This window comes from Alternaria infectoria, assembly GCF_024043175.1.
Source record: "Alternaria infectoria strain BMP 0036 chromosome Unknown scaffold_1, whole genome shotgun sequence".
Lineage (NCBI taxonomy): Eukaryota > Fungi > Ascomycota > Dothideomycetes > Pleosporales > Pleosporaceae > Alternaria > Alternaria infectoria.
Genome location: NW_026250690.1, coordinates 612,880 through 629,663, shown reverse-complemented (window position 1 = coordinate 629,663; position 16,784 = coordinate 612,880). Strand labels below are relative to the sequence as shown.

The 16,784-nt window shown below is 52.3% G+C and overlaps 6 protein-coding genes across 6 annotated transcripts; 3 read left to right on the top strand and 3 right to left on the bottom strand.

The window, feature by feature from the left end:
* Positions 1-2,873: 2,873 nt before the first annotated feature.
* Positions 2,874-4,078, bottom strand: J4E92_000242 (uncharacterized protein; the record flags this gene model as incomplete). The annotated part of the gene is given in 2 exon segments (XM_051491661.1): positions 2,874-4,058; positions 4,070-4,078. 2 exon segments carry the CDS (start codon positions 4,076-4,078, stop codon positions 2,874-2,876), a joined length of 1,194 nt encoding a protein of 397 aa, XP_051357173.1.
* Positions 4,079-4,204: 126 nt separating this feature from the next.
* On the bottom strand, positions 4,205-5,100 carry J4E92_000241 (uncharacterized protein; the record flags this gene model as incomplete). Its single annotated transcript, XM_051491660.1, has 3 exons — positions 4,205-4,746; positions 4,842-5,006; positions 5,058-5,100. 3 exons carry the CDS (start codon positions 5,098-5,100, stop codon positions 4,205-4,207), a joined length of 750 nt encoding a protein of 249 aa, XP_051357172.1.
* A 476-nt stretch (positions 5,101-5,576) lies between these two features.
* Positions 5,577-7,586, bottom strand: J4E92_000240 (uncharacterized protein; the record flags this gene model as incomplete). The annotated part of the gene is made up of 5 exons (XM_051491659.1): positions 5,577-5,704; positions 5,754-6,453; positions 6,502-6,784; positions 6,836-6,955; positions 7,507-7,586. The coding sequence occupies 5 exons, from the start codon at positions 7,584-7,586 to the stop codon at positions 5,577-5,579; spliced, it is 1,311 nt and encodes a 436-aa protein (XP_051357171.1).
* Positions 7,587-7,858: 272 nt separating this feature from the next.
* Positions 7,859-11,562, top strand: J4E92_000239 (uncharacterized protein; the record flags this gene model as incomplete). The annotated part of the gene is made up of 7 exons (XM_051491658.1): positions 7,859-7,867; positions 7,932-8,551; positions 8,604-8,712; positions 8,759-10,873; positions 10,922-11,221; positions 11,272-11,401; positions 11,450-11,562. The coding sequence occupies 7 exons, from the start codon at positions 7,859-7,861 to the stop codon at positions 11,560-11,562; spliced, it is 3,396 nt and encodes a 1,131-aa protein (XP_051357170.1).
* A 705-nt stretch (positions 11,563-12,267) lies between these two features.
* Positions 12,268-13,085, top strand: J4E92_000238 (uncharacterized protein; the record flags this gene model as incomplete). Its single annotated transcript, XM_051491657.1, has 3 exons — positions 12,268-12,420; positions 12,535-12,723; positions 12,792-13,085. 3 exons carry the CDS (start codon positions 12,268-12,270, stop codon positions 13,083-13,085), a joined length of 636 nt encoding a protein of 211 aa, XP_051357169.1.
* Positions 13,086-14,023: 938 nt separating this feature from the next.
* Positions 14,024-15,280, top strand: J4E92_000237 (uncharacterized protein; the record flags this gene model as incomplete). Its single annotated transcript, XM_051491656.1, has 1 exon — positions 14,024-15,280. One exon carries the CDS (start codon positions 14,024-14,026, stop codon positions 15,278-15,280), a length of 1,257 nt encoding a protein of 418 aa, XP_051357168.1.
* Between the last annotated feature and the right edge of the window lie 1,504 nt (positions 15,281-16,784).

Here is a 16,784-nt window from a genome sequence, read left to right as displayed (position 1 = left end):
ATCGCCGGACTTTGAAGCTGTTGCTGAAATGGTAACAAATGCGTTTTGATAAACCGTGGACATTCGCGCAGCTTCTCGTGCCCAATCCTCATGGTCATCCTGCACTATACAGAGCGAATCAATCTAAGTTATCGTCACACAAGGTTAGTAATTCATTCCATATGAATTGAATGCTACTTCCTTACCCAAAGATATCGGATGCCTAATTCTCGGACCACTTCCACCGCCTCTCTGAAGGTCTTCGTCATGTCCTTGAGGCGAATATGCTCATGCCTTTCTGGGAGAGTGGCTTTAGTGGTCGTGAATTGTTTTATGACTCCCCAACAATGGCTGAGCGCAGCGTATCGCACATCTCCATCAATATTCTCTACCAGCTTAATGATTTCTTTGTCGTCAGGTGAACGAAGGTCAAGCAATCGTGTCGGCAGAGCTTGACCTCTTCCGATACGACAGGCCGTATGGTTCTCGACGCAGTTTTTCAGCCATGTATTAGCAATCTTAAAAGCGTCCTTGGACCCTGTGAACGGGGTCCTAGGACGTACCCTTTGAAGATAGCTCCAAGGTTCAGGGAGAGGTTGACCAAAATGCTTCCAGTCCTGTCTGGCTGGTATGTCGCGTAGTGACTCACATTGGGCTGCGAGTATTTTCAGACGTATGGTGGTCGATGCAAAACTCATCTCCACATAGTAATGGCCCCATTTCTTCAAGTAGCCACCTAACTTCCACGCATCCCAATGATATCTGTGACGTTCACCAGGACGTGGCCTCGCACTAATGTTGACCGAGCTGGCCTGATCTTCGGAGTCTCCAAGATACAACAGTAGATTGTCCGGTGTCCAGTCGCGTTTGCGGTCTTCATCTAGCCACCCACGACAACCGCGTATGATCGCGTCACAGTAGGTGCAATCATGCGCGGAAGTAACAACATCAGCCCAAGCATATGTCGCGTGGAGAAAGAAACCTGATAGCCTTTCGAAAGAGTGGCAGATGTAACACTCCCCCCAGACTGCCGTGGACGGGGCCGTAGGATGGATCTCTATGACGTCAAGTGGGACAGGCTTCGACGACGAAGACGCGCCTTCTTCCATCTGTGCAGTGATGCGTGACGTGGCCGCGTTCGAAGAACAGCCTTGAAACAAATATAGTATTGATAAGATGGATTGCGTCGAGCGGAAATTACGATAACAGTGAGAGTGTACATGTAGGCCACAATAGGTACGCGTGGCATGCCTTAGGCACTGTGCCACAGTCATGCAGCTGCGAGGGGGATCACCGTCGTGCATCCGAGGAGAGTCGGAACATCAACACAACCTACATTGATAATAGCTGTCTGTGTGTTGTCTTTGAACGGTTTTATTTTTGGGAGCTCACATCTAGGTGGTATTCACCGTAATGTATTATTTGACACAGTTGCGAAAGCAGCTTCGGTTCATCATGTGGCGACTACGGTCCTAACCGAGCGAGGTCTCTTCGTGCGCTGACCCAACAAATGACAAAACATGTCCACGTCGCGCCCGAAAAGCCTCAACTCATCCCGCCCATTCTGCATGTGCCATCAGTGACACATGGCCAACACATAGCCCACCCTTTGCTCACCCCCATCCGTTTACCGGCGAGTCTGATCATCCCTCTCGCGCGCCCTTACCGCAGCTTTACTATAATACTCCAGCATCGCCAACGTCTCAGCGCGATTTCTACGAATATGTTCACGAAGCTCTTCCGGCGACATGCAAACACGAACAGGCCTGAGCGCGACCGGCTCGTCGCCCCCACCACCCCGTAGATGAGGCTTAACATGCTGCCACTCTCGCTCTTCAGCATCAGACACGACTTCCCAGGAAGAATTGCGACTGCGATCTACTAACACAAAGGAATGTTCATCTGGCGATGGTTGTTCTTCTTCCTCGACGGCGGCGGGTAATCTGAAATCATCTGGAATCCAAGGGTCTTCAAGCGACGCGACGATTTCGGGGATTTCTGGTTCTTGCATCGGTGCCATCTCGCTAGGTTCGAAGTCTTGGTATTGCGACCTTCGGTTCCTCAACTGACGAATGCATTCGCGATGGATGAGATCGTCTTCGTTGATCCGACGTCTTTCAGCTCTTGAGCTGCGACGTGGGTCTGGCATGTACACACCATGTTCGAAGGGTAGCGGAGAGGTTGGCCGCATAATCTGGCGTCTTTGTACTCGCGGATTTGGCGTATCTAGGAATTGAAGCGCAGGACCGATAACATGCTCCAGCCGTTCGCATGAAGCTCTGGTGTCGTTATAGATCGGAAGAGGATTGGCGTGCGCTCTTGGTCTCGGTTGCTCTATCATGATGAAATAGATCGAGATCAAAAGAGGTACAACAACAGGTAGAGAGAGCAGTAGCAAGTCGAGCCAAGAATGGTCTTCGAAGTAATGCATAGCCATCATCGCAGCAGGAAAAGCAGTAGAGAAGAATGACTGATGCGGCGTGTACATATACTGCCGAGAAGGCGTTCGTTCCATGTTTGCTGGGCTGGACCAGCACTTTCTCATAGCGCGAAGAGGATTCTTCGTTCGTACGCGTTTGCTACTCGTTAGTAATGCTAGTTCGAACGAGAAGGGTTTGGAAATGGTCTCTACCGGGTCGAACGCTGCAGACAGGCAGGACTATGAAGGCTTATGTGGTCGGTTGCTGCCTCCGCGTGTTGGTATTGAATGCAGTAGATGCCCTAATGATATCACTTACTAGACCTTGGGTTGCAACAAAGCTCAAGAGATACGCAGTCTTCGATACTACGCATGCGCTATGGATAGACCAGTGCGAACATCAACTCAACACAATGGACAATGACCTGATCCAAGCATTGAGTCCACGCAACGACTAATAACCCAATCCACCAATCTACTTCTCATCCATGTCCAATCCACTCATCTCCTCACTCAACCCACTGGTGTCACCTAGGCTCAGATCCTCAGCCTCACTGTCGCCCAAAAAGATGCGTTCAAAGTTCATGTCACCCACCTCGCTGACGGGCGCGTACGTGGGATCCGTCAGCCTGCGTTTAGCAGCCGCCTCGAACTCGCGATAGTTCCTCTGGATCTCGTCTTGAGAAAGCTCGTTCGAATGACGGTGCCGCTTTGCACTATCACCATGACCGCGCTGCTGAGCACCTAGACCGCTGGCATTGGTGGCAGAGTTTGAAGAAATACTGCCGCTCTCTTCAGATTCGCTGGTGAGACAGATTGGCGAAGGTGATCGGGGGAGCAGTGAGTCGTGTTGTTCCGTGGGAGGCGTAGGAGGTAAAACGACTGCCTTTTCTTTCTCAATAGGAGATCTCTGTCGGTCTTCGCCCTGTGGCTGCGGTAACTTGGTGGCAGATACTGTTGGAGTCGAGGGGCGTGACGAGCCGACTGCTTCCCTCAAACGACGCACAACATCCTCACTATAACGCAACACATCATAATCACTGCCGTTCACAGGTTGACCGAGTGGGCCGAGTTGTTTGCGCATAGCGGCAACGTCCTGTGCAATCGCAGCGCACTTCTTCTGCAGCTCGATGACCTCGGTAGACGTAGAAGTCGTGAGCATGTGGAGATGGCCGGAAGACTCCACCTTTTGACGCTTGAGACAAGTGTCTGACTCGTAGTCCGCCGGTTTCAAGGTCGATGCTCCGTCCAGGCTTGTAGAGCGCAATGAGGCCTTTCGTTTGTTGGGCGATTCAGCTGGCAGGTCAGGATCAGACAGCACGGATGCGTCCGCAATCGATGTGGCTGAGATGTCCGCTTCGTCATCGAGGCTCTTATCAGACTGTCGTCTAAAGTATGCAAATGCTTCATTCCAGGATTCATGTAGAGACGGAATACGTGCTTTACTGGGGCGAGTCTTGGACAGTGGCGTACTAGTGTACGATGGAACCCAGGGCGTCGACGGTTCCTCCTGCTGTGGTATGTAGTCGTCTGGCGTTGCAACGACTTGATAAATGTCCATAACTTCACCCTTGACCGCATGACGCAATACACGATCGTAGCGTACGTGACCTGGAAATTGCGTGACCATCTTGGCTTGAACGATCGTCTCAGACACTGTCTGTGTGTCACCCTAGCCATGCTGTAAGTAATAGTCTAGCAAACAACTGCAATTGCGTTCCAGTGAGAAAGGAAAGCACTGGACAGGTCTGCAACCGAAATCAAGAAGAAAAAGCGCAAAGTGGATAACGTAACGTGAGGGGAAACTCATGGGTATTGTACCTTCGTTTTGTATCTCTTCACTTCGCAGACAACATCCTCGGGGAAGTGTTCGTAGCTTGAAGATCCTGATTCGCTAAAGATGCGTTCAAAGTAGAGAACAAAGGCGTTCCGGTCTTTCGGGCCAAAGGGCATACGCCAGAGCTTGATATTGGGTGGCTGCGAGACGACCGCGGCGTAGATCATGAGCACAGGCATTGTTTCCCAGGCAATATCGACATCGACCGATATGTATAGCCCGTCTGAGAAGCGGAGCAGGTAATCCTGCGTCATGATGTAATTATACACGAAGTTTGGTAGGTCGCCAGACCTGAACGACCATCTGGTATTTGTAGGGACGGCCCGAAAATCATCGTAGAAAGCGTCGATCATGTTGTGGATGAGTTTAGGAAGATCAATTGGAACAAGACGCTTGTGCTTGGCGGGCATGATCTGTTTCAAGCAAGGCCAGAGCTCGTCCTCGGCAATATGATCTGCAACGTTGGTCAGCATAGAAGCATGCACAGTAGGTGATCCAGCGTCGACGTAGGCTCCAGAGTGTTCAGATTGTTCATTGTATGAGTTCCTACGGCAACGCGATGTCTGTAACAGTTTGGAAATTTAAAGTGCAGAATGGGTATCGTACCTCGTAATGCGCCAAGTTCAGCAACAATGTTTCGCCTCATGTGACTCTCGAATTGTGGGACCAGACATTGCTCAAAGACGCGCTCCCATATCGTGAGCTCGACAGCTTGGGCAGTTGATATGCCTTTCCAGCACATGACCACGTCGAGGTAATCGACGTCCGTCGCTGTTGGGCATTAGCAAAGTACCACAACATGCTCGAAGGTATCGGTCCTACCTTCCTGCTCGAACCCTGATCTCCTCCTGCGAGGACAGTGCATGTTCTGTGGCGGGCAATTCTTGTGAAAGCCATGACCGTACAAATCGGTATCGAAAGCTAAGTTAGCTATGAGGCTTTCCAAGTGCTGGCGTTCCGCATTGTCGGATAAGACGGGATTGACTACGGGTGATGGATGGGCATGGCCAGTAGCGCCAACACCGGTGCGTAGCGATGGCTGGGAGATCTTTAGTAAAGTCCGCAAGCCGGGTCGAGTGTACTCACGAGATGTTCTACAGACATGCTATCGTGAGAGATGCTCGTAAAGAATACGTCGTCGTGATGATTGGGCGGTGTCTGGATGTAGTGCTAATGTCGTTGTCAGACAGAAGGTCGCAATCCAGGCAAATGTCTGCGTTGGTGTTGAGAAGGCACTCGTGAGCGACTGCCGCGGTACTGTGTTGTGACTGAGCAGCGTGAAGATTGCGCTTGCCTCACGACAACGCGGGACACCCGCAAGATTCTCCCCGGGTGCACCATCTAAATGGCGTCCATTGAGGCTCGTGTAGTGAGTCGTTCATTTTTGTTGCCAAGCTTCGAGATTTGAAGGAAAGCATCGACGCCATAGCCTTCCAGGCTGTGGATTTCGAGACTGCCAGCCCAGTATTCTGTAAGATTGTTAGCTGCGCAGCCCCGCCATTGTTATGAAATACCTACCAGCATATAGTCGCGACATGGGAAGTCCAATACCAAGACGCAGGTCTGGTGCGCGGCTGGTCAAGGAAGACAGCGAGCCGTGATACAGCCCCGAATCGCCGTGCTTGGACCTCCTATCTAGACGTTGTTGCACCTGTGCTGCAGATTCACCTCCAGGCACCTGCAGCTCCTGCAATGTTCCCAGTAGTTTTGGTACCCTCGCCAGATTTCGCAGCCTTTTCTCACGCCTAGGACCCTTGCTGAAGCTCCACAGGTATGGCAAGACTTCGTTCGGGATGCCACCACCTTGATCAGAAATTCGGATAATAACGTGCTGCGAGGTTTCGCAGATCAATACCTCAATAGGCGGCAGCTTGGCGTCTTTCGACTTACGCTCCTCGATGACAGCTTGGATAGAGTTGCGTAAGAGCTCGCCGATAATATACTCGAGATGACTCAGGATGTACGGGAACGTCGCGTCAAGGTGACCGTAGACCTTGATCTCAGGAATTTCGACATGTGGGCCCTGAGCGGTCCTGATGAGCTCCTGCATCGTCTTGCCGCAATTCTCGACTATCTCCTTCGCATTGCAACGCAAAAATATCTCGCCGACTGCCTCTTGGTCGTGGGGATGAACTTCGGCCTGCGGGAAATGCCATGGCGAATCGAAAGTCTCGGTCAGTGCTAGATGTTGTTCCGCAATGACGCGTCGCGAGATGCGCTGAATCAATTAGCATTGCCCGACGCTGTGCATGGACGGAGACCATACCGATCGCAACATGGTGGTCATGAACTTGTCCGTCTCCTCAGCCTTCATCAGGCCCCGAACTTCGAGAACACCAATGGCGAGGCGGGGTATGACAGTGGCATGCTCGGTCAACGTCTCTTCCAGCACCTTGCAGTACTTCTCGTTATCTTCCAGCGATTTTATCTCAGGTACGCGGCGGAAGCGTTCGAAAGCGCGTAGATACGACTCGTATACATGAGCTAGATGAGGGTTCGCGACGACGACGTATGGTAGGGTCTGAATATCACGCAATCGGTGCGCAAGTCTACACGTGTTCAGCACTTATATTTCCGCTTGTCAGATACTAAGATCACACCTCGTGGGAAGCTCCAGACGGCAGTAGTTGGCCGAGTCGATGAGACGAGACTCTGTCAAGGTTCTTCCAAAGAAAGTCAACTGGCGCAGACTTATGGGTCTGGCTTCACGCTGCACCCATCTATTCACATGTCAGCTGTGGAAGTTGGCAGGAGCATCTCTTATGTGCTCACTCGTCCAAGGCCGAAGACGGTCTCCACGCGGGCGCGACGGCTGCGGCATGTGGATGTCGAATTTGTATTCTAGAGACAGGCGATGCTGAAGGTGCTCTACGTAAGATACCAGAGCGTCGCGCGCACAACGCGAGACTACGTGCTCCTATACTCATAATTGTTGGTGCGAGAGCGCACATGTGGAGGAGCTCGCTCACGGAGCTGTAGCAAAATACGGGGCATGTGACGGCGGGCTCCGCTAACCGGCGTAACTTTTGGGAATTTCACTCACAGCCTCTGATTAACGGTCGCAAAAGCAGAGGGGCGCGCATTTCACGGCACCGCCAGTCATATCACGCACAATGGCAACAAACATGCTGGGTGAGCGTTTGTAGCTCGAAATATGCGCGTGGCATGCCGCTTGCCAGTATGTGATGTTGGACGAATGACGTCGTAGGCCGCGGCTTTGCTTTGACGCACTCCACTGTATCGAGCGCCAAGGCTGCATCCGTCGAAAGACAGCTGCTGTTCTGAGCCTCGAGAGCTGCTCCCCAGCTTTTGTCTTTGTGCGCCCTCGTTGTCCACCTCGCCCTTGCACATGCTTGATGTTGGAGTTTTCCAGACGACAATAATCCGATCGTCATATCTCCACTGCCGCCACCTTTAGCGAGGAACCTATCCTTACCCGCATCCCGCCCGCGCAAGTGCTGCCCACCCGTACCTTCCTTTCTCTAGGCGACAGGCGCGCAGCTTCCCTTTTCACCTTGCAGTGTCGAGCGCACCCAGTCGTGACTGCCCCCGCGACCCGTCTCTGCAGCTCTTTCCTGACATCTGCCCCCGCTTCCATCCGCACCCGGAAAGACGACGCCGCCATGGATCAGGTAAGCTTGCGCCTTCGCCAGCGTCTCGCCAGACGCGGCCACGCTGACCCACTCACCCACGCAGATCGAAAGCGACATGCTCGTGGACCACGAGTACGACGAGAAGGCCGACGTGGCCATAATCACGCCCGACACAGACGACCAAATGGACGAGGTCGACGCCGAACCCGAGCCCCGCGCCGACGAGTACGATGCCTTCATGAAGAGACACATGCCCAAGAACCCAGAGTACGAGACCGAGGCCGAAGTATACAACACATGGGAGATCAGGGACTGGCGCCAACTCACACGACGTGAACATGGCCCTATCTTCGAATGCGGCGGTCATCCCTGGCGGATACTATTTTTCCCGTACGGTAACAACGTCGACTTTGCGTCCTTCTACCTCGAGCAGGCCTATGAAGAAAAGCAAATGCCAGAGGATTGGTATGCGTGTGTCGAGTTCATGCTTGTACTCTGGAACCCCAAGGACCCTACCATATTCACCACACACACCGCACACCACCGCTTTACTGCCGACGAAGGCGACTGGGGCTTCACACGCTTTGCAGAGCTGAGAAAACTCTTCAGCAACTCCTGGGAGGACCGGGGACGGCCAATGGTAGAAGACAATGCGGCCAATGTGACTGCATACATAAGAGTGCTCAAAGACCCCACGGGAGTGTTATGGCACAACTTCATCAAGTGAGTTTCACAGATGTACAGTTTTGCCGACGTTGTTTCCTGACTTGCACAGCTACGACTCTAAGAAAGAGACCGGCATGGTCGGCTTGAAGAACCAAGGCGCAACATGCTATCTGAACTCGCTCTTACAGTCACTTTTCTTTACCAATGCGTTCCGCCAGGTATGCCACGGATCCCAACACATAGAACGACAGCTGACTCCGCCAGGCTGTTTACCAGATCCCGACTGCCGAGGAAGCCGATCGCTCGAATAGCGCCTACGCCCTACAACGACTCTTCTACCTTCTCCAAACATCAAACAACGCCGTAGGAACCACGGAGCTGACACACTCGTTTGGTTGGGACTCGAAGCAGATTTTCGAACAGCAGGACGTACAGGAGTTGTCCCGTGTGCTCATGGACAAACTCGATGAGAGGATGAAGGGTACTGAAGCCGAGGGCGCCCTGACCAACATGTTCGTTGGTAAAATGAAGACCTACATATCCTGTATCAACGTCGACTACGAATCGTCTCGGGTTGAGGATTTCTGGGACATACAATTGAATGTGAGCGGGAACAAGAACCTGGACGACAGCTTCAAAGACTACGTGCAGGTCGAGACCATGGACGGCGAAAATAAGTATTTTGCAGAGGGTTTTGGGTTGCAAGACGCTAAAAAGGGTGTCATCTTCGAGAGTTTTCCGCCAGTGCTACATCTCCAGCTGAAGCGCTTCGAATACGACTTTACGCGCGACGCCATGATGAAGGTGAACGACCGTTACGAATTCCCCGAAGTGTGGGACGCTGCGCCATATCTCTCCGACGGAGCCGATCGATCCGAATCCTGGATATACCACCTCCACGGCGTCTTGGTTCACAGCGGTGATCTCAACGCTGGTCACTATTACGCCTTCCTGAAGCCAACGAAAGACGGCCACTATTACAAATTCGACGACGACCGTGTGACTCGAGCGACACTACGTGAGGCGCTGGAAGAAAACTTTGGCGGTGACTACGCCCAGGCCAACGGGAACACTGGCCAACGCAATCCCTACACCAGAGCCTGGTCCGCAAAACGCTCAATGAGCGCCTACATGTTGGTATACATTAGGGAGACGAGGCTTGATCAAGTTCTTATAGACAGCAAGGCGGTAGAACCACCGAAGCATCTGGCAGAACGACTGGCTGAAGAACGGGCATTGTTTGAGCGCAGGAAGAAGGAACGCGAGGAAGCTCATCTCTACATGGACGTTGCGGTCGCGTCAGATGAACAGTTCAAGGCCCACCAAGGTTTTGACATCGTTCCATGGAAAGCCGACGCAGACACACCTGCTAGTCCGAGGGTCTACCGTGTGCTCCGAAGCACAACTATGGCCGACTTTGCGGTTACGGTCGCCCAAGATCTAGGAACCGAAGCCGATATGTTGCGGCCATGGTCGATGGTTAATAGACAAAACGGCACAATTCGCCCCGATACCGCACTGGAATTCCCGGAGATGACCGTCGAAGAGGCTGCAAGCAAACATGGCACGAAACAGTCGCAGTTCAGGATGTGGATCGAGAAAGCTCAAGAACGCGACGAAAGCGGTGCGCCAGTGTTTGGCGAGAAGCTAGTGGACCTCAAGGGTCAGGCTAACAACCGCCCATTGATGATCTTTTTGAAGCACTTCGACGCAGAAGAGCAGAGTCTATTCGGTGTTGGCACCTTCTACGCCGGATTCCAGGACAAGGTTTCCGATCTAACTCCAGCAATCACAAAGATGCTGGGCTGGCCAGCGGGTACGCAGATCAAGCTTTCTGAGGAGATCAAACAGAATATGATCGAAGCGATGAAGCCAAAAGTCACACTGGCAGCCTCGGAGATACAAGATGGTGACATCATCACGGTCCAGCGCGTACTGAGCGACAAGGAAACCGCACAGATAACCACTGCGGGAGGCTACACCGAGGCAAAGGAATTCTACGACTACCTCTTGAACAGAGTCAGCATTGAGTTCGTGCCTAAGCTGCCTGATACAGATCTACCCACATTCTCCTTGACTCTCAGCAAAAAGATGGCGTATGACCAATTCTCCAGCAAAGTGGCTGAGTACCTCAAAACCGACTCTAGCTATATCCGCTTCTCGACGGTTAGCACTGCTGGCAAGCCCAAGAACCCTGTCAAGTACAACCCCACGTCAACTCTGAACAACATCCTCTTCCCTGGCCCATACAACTATTCGGCAAGCGCAAATCAGCGAAACGATGCCCTGTTTTACGAGGTCTTGGATATGAGCCTGAAGGAACTAGAGCTGAGGAAACCTGTAAAGGTGGTGTGGCTCCCTGAGGGTCTCAGCAAAGAGGTGAGTTGAACTCAGTCATTGCTCTTTCTTCAAACTAACGTCGTACAGGAGGAGCACACTTTGATGGTACCCAAGAATGCCCAAGTCGCGGATCTCGTTGAAGCGCTGCAAAAGAAAGCGGGCATCAGCGACGAGGTGATGCAAAAGGTGCGGGTCTACGAGGCACATGTGAACAAGTTCCACAGGGTCCTCCCGCTAGATCACTCTGTCATGAGCCTCTACGACTACACGTCAATCTTTGCTGCGCCTTACCCCGAAGACGATGCATCGAAGAAGATTTCGGTATTCCACTTTGACAGGGAGCCATCGAAGGCACATGGTATCCCGTTCCAGTTTGCGCTGAAAGAGGTACGCGCAGCCATCAGCCTACCTCCTCTACTTGCACTAACATACATCAGGGCGAGCCTTTTAGCGAAACAAAACAACGACTCTCAGACTTCACCAAGATCAAGGGCAAGCAATTGGACAAGATCAAGTTTTCTCTTGTCGGCAAGGGTCAATACGCGAAGCCTGAGCCAATCGATGACGGTAAGCCACTTTGGCAATGATGATGTTGCAGCACTGACGAAGTCACAGATGAAGTACTTTGGGACTTGGTAGGTGCGCGTGACGATGTATCACTTGGTCTTGAACACCCCGCCAAGACAAAGACGCTTTGGGGAAAGACTGATTCCATCTTCATTCGTTGAAGCAGCGCAATGACTGTGTAAGATACGAAGAAAAGCACGGTGCGCGACATTACTCGGCACGGGTACGATCGGCATGAGATTGTCCGCAAAGTTTTGCCAGCATTTCACAGGGAGTGGCAATAAAGCGTTGGTTGCGCACCCTCCAACATACATGGCGCAATGGAGCTTGAAATATTGCAAGTATTGCATAGGCGGAGTAGCGTGCGTGGGAGGCTGGCGCAGGCGTTGGGCACATGATTATGGCGTATCATTTTGGATCAGTAAGTAAGCAGTGTAGATTAGTCTCAAAGATATCATCATTCTGCTTTCATGTCACCAGTGTAACTTGCACTGTGATTGTCGACTGAATTTTCCACCCATCCCATGGTACCAGACACCAGCCACCTATCCGGGAAGGAACAACGTAACAATATACCACGGCTCTCAATTCCGAAAATGAAGATGAAAACTATTAGCAGTCGCAATAGGTTCAAATGAACGCGCAACATGATAAGTGTGACTTGACTACGCGTCGAGGATCTGCATTTCGCGCTACCTGTCCGCGGTCGCCTTGATCTTCATTGGCTGGTGGCTCGTTCCCCGCGCCTTCCCTCCCTGCATGCGTTGCGTCGGCAAAAACTACCGCCGACGTTCGATGTCGACAGCTGTAACTTCCAACACACGAGCACGCATCAACAAACGCAGTCGTCCACGCCAACGAACACGATGCGGTCACTACTCACCCTCTTCAGCGCGTTGCTGGCATATACCACGGCTGTGTACGCAACCGCTCTCACCTACCGATTAGAAGCGCACGAGAAAGCATGCTTCTTCGCGACCGTTGAGAACAAGGGGACCAAGCTGGCCTTTTACTTTGCAGTATGTGTTCCACCCAGAAGACCAATGCGCATTTGCTTTTGGGCTGTTCAGAACCACATCGCCATGCAGTAGCAGCAAAATCTATGGCAATCGAGCTGACGGACATGTGAACAGGTGCAATCCGGAGGCTCTTTCGATGTCGACTACTCGGTTGTCGGCCCCACAGACAAAGTCATTCTCGACGGCACCAAGGAGCGGCAGGGCGATTTTGTCTTCACGGCGCTTGACGTGGGCGAATACCGCTTCTGCTTTAACAATGAGATGAGCACATTCGCCGAGAAGATGGTCGATTTCGAGATCGCCGTACGTACCACCTGGCCATATCTCTCCAGACATCGCCGAACCGTAATGCTGACTCCATATTCTTACAGGTTGAGAACGAAGCCGCGCGCGCCAAAATCCCATCCAAGCAGGGCTCCTCCCCCGAGCAGACCTCTGTCCTCGAAGAATCCATCCTCAAGCTCTCCGCGCAACTCTCCACCATCTCCCGCAACCAAAAGTACTTCCGCACGCGCGAGAACCGCAACTTCAGCACCGTCAAGAGCACCGAGAAGAGGATATTCAACTTCAGTTTGATGGAGTCGGGCTTGATTATGACCATGGCAGGACTGCAGGTCTTCATTGTCCGCTTCTTTTTCCAGGGCGCCAGGAAAGGTATTATATGACAGCTCTCTCATCATGAGAGGAGTTTGGGGCACTATGGGCTGACGCGTGTTGGCAGGCTACGTATAAACGCTGGTCCACGTTCAGGACTGGGGCTCAACCATGGTTCGGACTGGAAGTCTGAAGATGCCATATTGGTTACTGTCACACAGGTCGAGACGAGCGCACTTTGTTTGATTTACCTATTTTGGGCGCTTTGGGGCTGCCGGAGTGTGTAAAACACCGCGGCATCTTTGTGGTACTCTGGCGCACTAGCAAGTTTACGAGAATTTTGGAACGATGTGCAAGAGCCATCCGCTTGTTAACACCCTTGGATTCAGTACGAAATGTGCTGACAAACGTGCATGCATTGCTATCCGTCCCTAGGCGAACCCGCGCGCAGTTCCCTCTAAGTCGCTTGGAGGCCCGTGCTCCCCCACTCACCTTCCCGCATACTAGCTCAATATCGATATCGTTGGGATCGTGAGTCTTGCAGGACTATTATATGTAGGTTTCTATGCGACTAACCATTTCTTCAACCTCCTGGACGCTGTCAGACTCATGGGATGTCGGCGTTAAGGGACTTGATCACTGGACCCTGAATTCTGTGGTCGACGACTATCGGGCAGCCAGTAGCAGCGCGGCCGTTGCTATTCCCTCTCACTCTCACTTGTCCTTTCGCTTCTATTGTGGCCGGCCGTCCGACTGAGTCACCTGTTCTCGCAATATCTCTCGCTCCGTTCGGTTAGGTGAGCGTGGTAATGCGCACACAGAGGCCATATAGTCTGGCTTTTTCCGCCTTGTCACCTTCTTTCAACTCAAACTCTCACATCCCACCATCTTGACTATCACAACCCTCTATTTTGATTCCCATCACCCACAACCTTGAGTATTCTCTTCCGCTACTCTCATCTTTACAACCCTTTACCTTTGCTCTTTCAGCCCACACCAGTTGCTCGTCATGGCAGCAAACGACTACACCGTCAGGCGGGATTCCGTGAATAGCTACACCAGCGGCCCGCAAACCCCACAGGGCGCACTCGGTCGCTATCAGACTCAGTCACCGCACGATCCCGCGATGGCCTTCCCTCTTCAAGCGCAGTTACCGACTCCTAGGATGAGTCCGCAGATGATTGCCGACTACATACGCCGTCAGGCCATATCAACTCAGCCACAGCCGCCCCCAACCACTATGCAAGCGCAGCCTCCCACTCCCGAGGAGGCTCAGGCACGCCTGAACCGCCAGTTTGCCCTGTTTGGAATGGCCTACTTCCAGAGGTTGGACCCGCAGGCAAAGCAACAGTTCCAACAGTTGCCTTCGCAGAAGCAAAACGAGGTCGTTAGGAACGCAATCGAGCAACGTAAACAGCAAGAGATTCACAAGGCGCGGGAGCAGCAGATGGCGGCGCAACAGGCAAAGCAACAGGAAGCGCAACAACTGGCAGCGCAGCAACTGGCAGCGCAGCAACTGGCAGTGCAACAACTGGCAGCGCAACAGCTGGCAGCGCGACAGGCACACTTCAACAGATTTACACAGCAATACGTCAGCTCATTCAGTCCTGAGAAGTTGCAACGATTCAGACAGGGTTCCGGAATACAGCAAAAGCAGCATCTTTGCGATGTCTACCAGCAGATGCAAAACGCGCAGAAGCTCCAACAGCAGAAAATGCAACAAATGCAGCAGCATCAACCAGCCGGGCAGCTACAGCAGGTGTTGCAGCCGCAACAGCTCGCGCAACAGCCTCAACGTATTCTGCAAACTCCAGAAGTACAGCAACATCGACAGCTGCAGTCGCCACGTATTCTGCAAGCCCCACAAGCTCGGCAACATCAGGAGCCGCAGACGCAACGTATTCTGCAAGCTCCGCAAGCTCAGCAACATCAGGAGCCGCAGGCGCAACGTATTCAGCAAACACAACCGGCGCCTCAGCTGAAGCGGCCTCGTTCTGACGACGATGAGCCAAGCCCAGCCACCAAGGTAGCCAAGGTCACGCAGCCAATTACAGAGCAGCAATCGGAGAACACAGAGGATCCAGACGATCAGAGACTCAGGTCTAAGCTCACAATCTGGCTCGCATCCAATGAGGCTAAGGAAGAAGCTCAGAAGAGCGAGCAGTCTGCGGAGTTGCACTGGCAGATGCAGCACGCTGGCCCTTACGCCGGCCCTTACGCCGGCTATGAGCCTGCGAAGTCGAACATCCCCGACAACTCGTTCTAAGACTACATCACCACATCTGTTCAAGGCATGCTTGGACACCCTTGTGGCAGGCCGACACACCTCACTTTCACACTATTGTCGTTTAACTACAGGACATCCCGATCGGCGCCTGGATACCTCGCGGTCTTTACATTCGGTCTCTGGCTGCAGGATTACCTCGCAGTCTTTACATTCGGTGTTTGGCTACAGGATATCTCGACCGGCATCGGGACACACTTTTCCTCTTTGCATACGGCGTTTGATTATCTGCTGCACATTACCACACTGGGCGGACACGGCTCACATAAGAACACAGCAAGGCGTTTGGTCATTCGCATTACGATACCATACTGGGCGGACACAGTTCACGGAAGAACAAAGCACGGCGTTTGCTTTTCTTCGTTTTTCTTTATCTTTCTTCTTTTGCGTTTACTTTTGCGTTTACTTTTGCGTTCGACGACATTACCATCACACATTTCACGGGCTGCATCATCGCTAGTAGCGTTTGCAGCTTTGCGGCTAAGCGACGCGAACGGAGGGGCATGTTCATCATCATCAACATTATCACCGCGGCCGCTTGATGTAAAGGGCGCTATTATCAACACGGAAACGGGGGAGGAGAAAATAGACTAGAAAACACACGATAAAACATTCATCACATCTTTCTCTGCTGTGACTTCCATTCCCGTCTTCTTGAAGCTTCACTAAATTTGTGGAGACTCATCGTCCTCCACCACCCTGCGGATCACAAGATGGCCAATCAAGGCGCCCTACCACCTCTCATCCTCTTACCCATCGTACTCGCCCTTTCCTTGTTCGAAATCGCGTACGCGGCCAGTCTTGCTGCTTACGCTACTCACTACATCGCCGTGCGCATGCTGCTCTATACCCAGGACTATCTACACCCGGGTCAGCTAGACAGTGTAGGTGGTGTGTCGCGGTTCACGAATGTGGATAGGGGTCTGATAGCGTTTTGGTTGCCTGTTGTAATAGTATTGGTCTTCAGGGTGTTTGCGATATGGGAGAGGCAGTTAGAATGAGAGAGCGGGAGGAATGGTAGGGGGTAGGCGGTGGAATGGATGAAGCGGGTGAGTGGTGCGGGAAGACGTGGCTTAGTTCAGTTGTGATTGGGTGATTGTGAAGACCTTCGCGTTTGTAATACCTTCTCCATAGTTTGATACTTGTGATGATCGAATGAGCCTGTTGGACAGTGGCTTCGTGAGTCTTAGCGAACGGCCGTGTTGATCGTGACTGTATAGTGCGATGTAGCGAACAGCCCTAGTTTGCAATGCCAAACAAATCCCGTATGCTCGCCACACACTCTGCGAGGCGTTCGTTTCCACTCTCGGAGTACGCAATTAGTAGACGTGGCCTACGAGCGCACCAATCTAGACCAGCGCATTGTACTTTGGACGTGTATATAGAAAGTCCTTCTGCCTCACTGCGATGAAACCAAGTAGAAGGTTTCACTATATCAATATACTTCCTCGAAGCTCATAAGACAACACCATCCAACATGCGATCA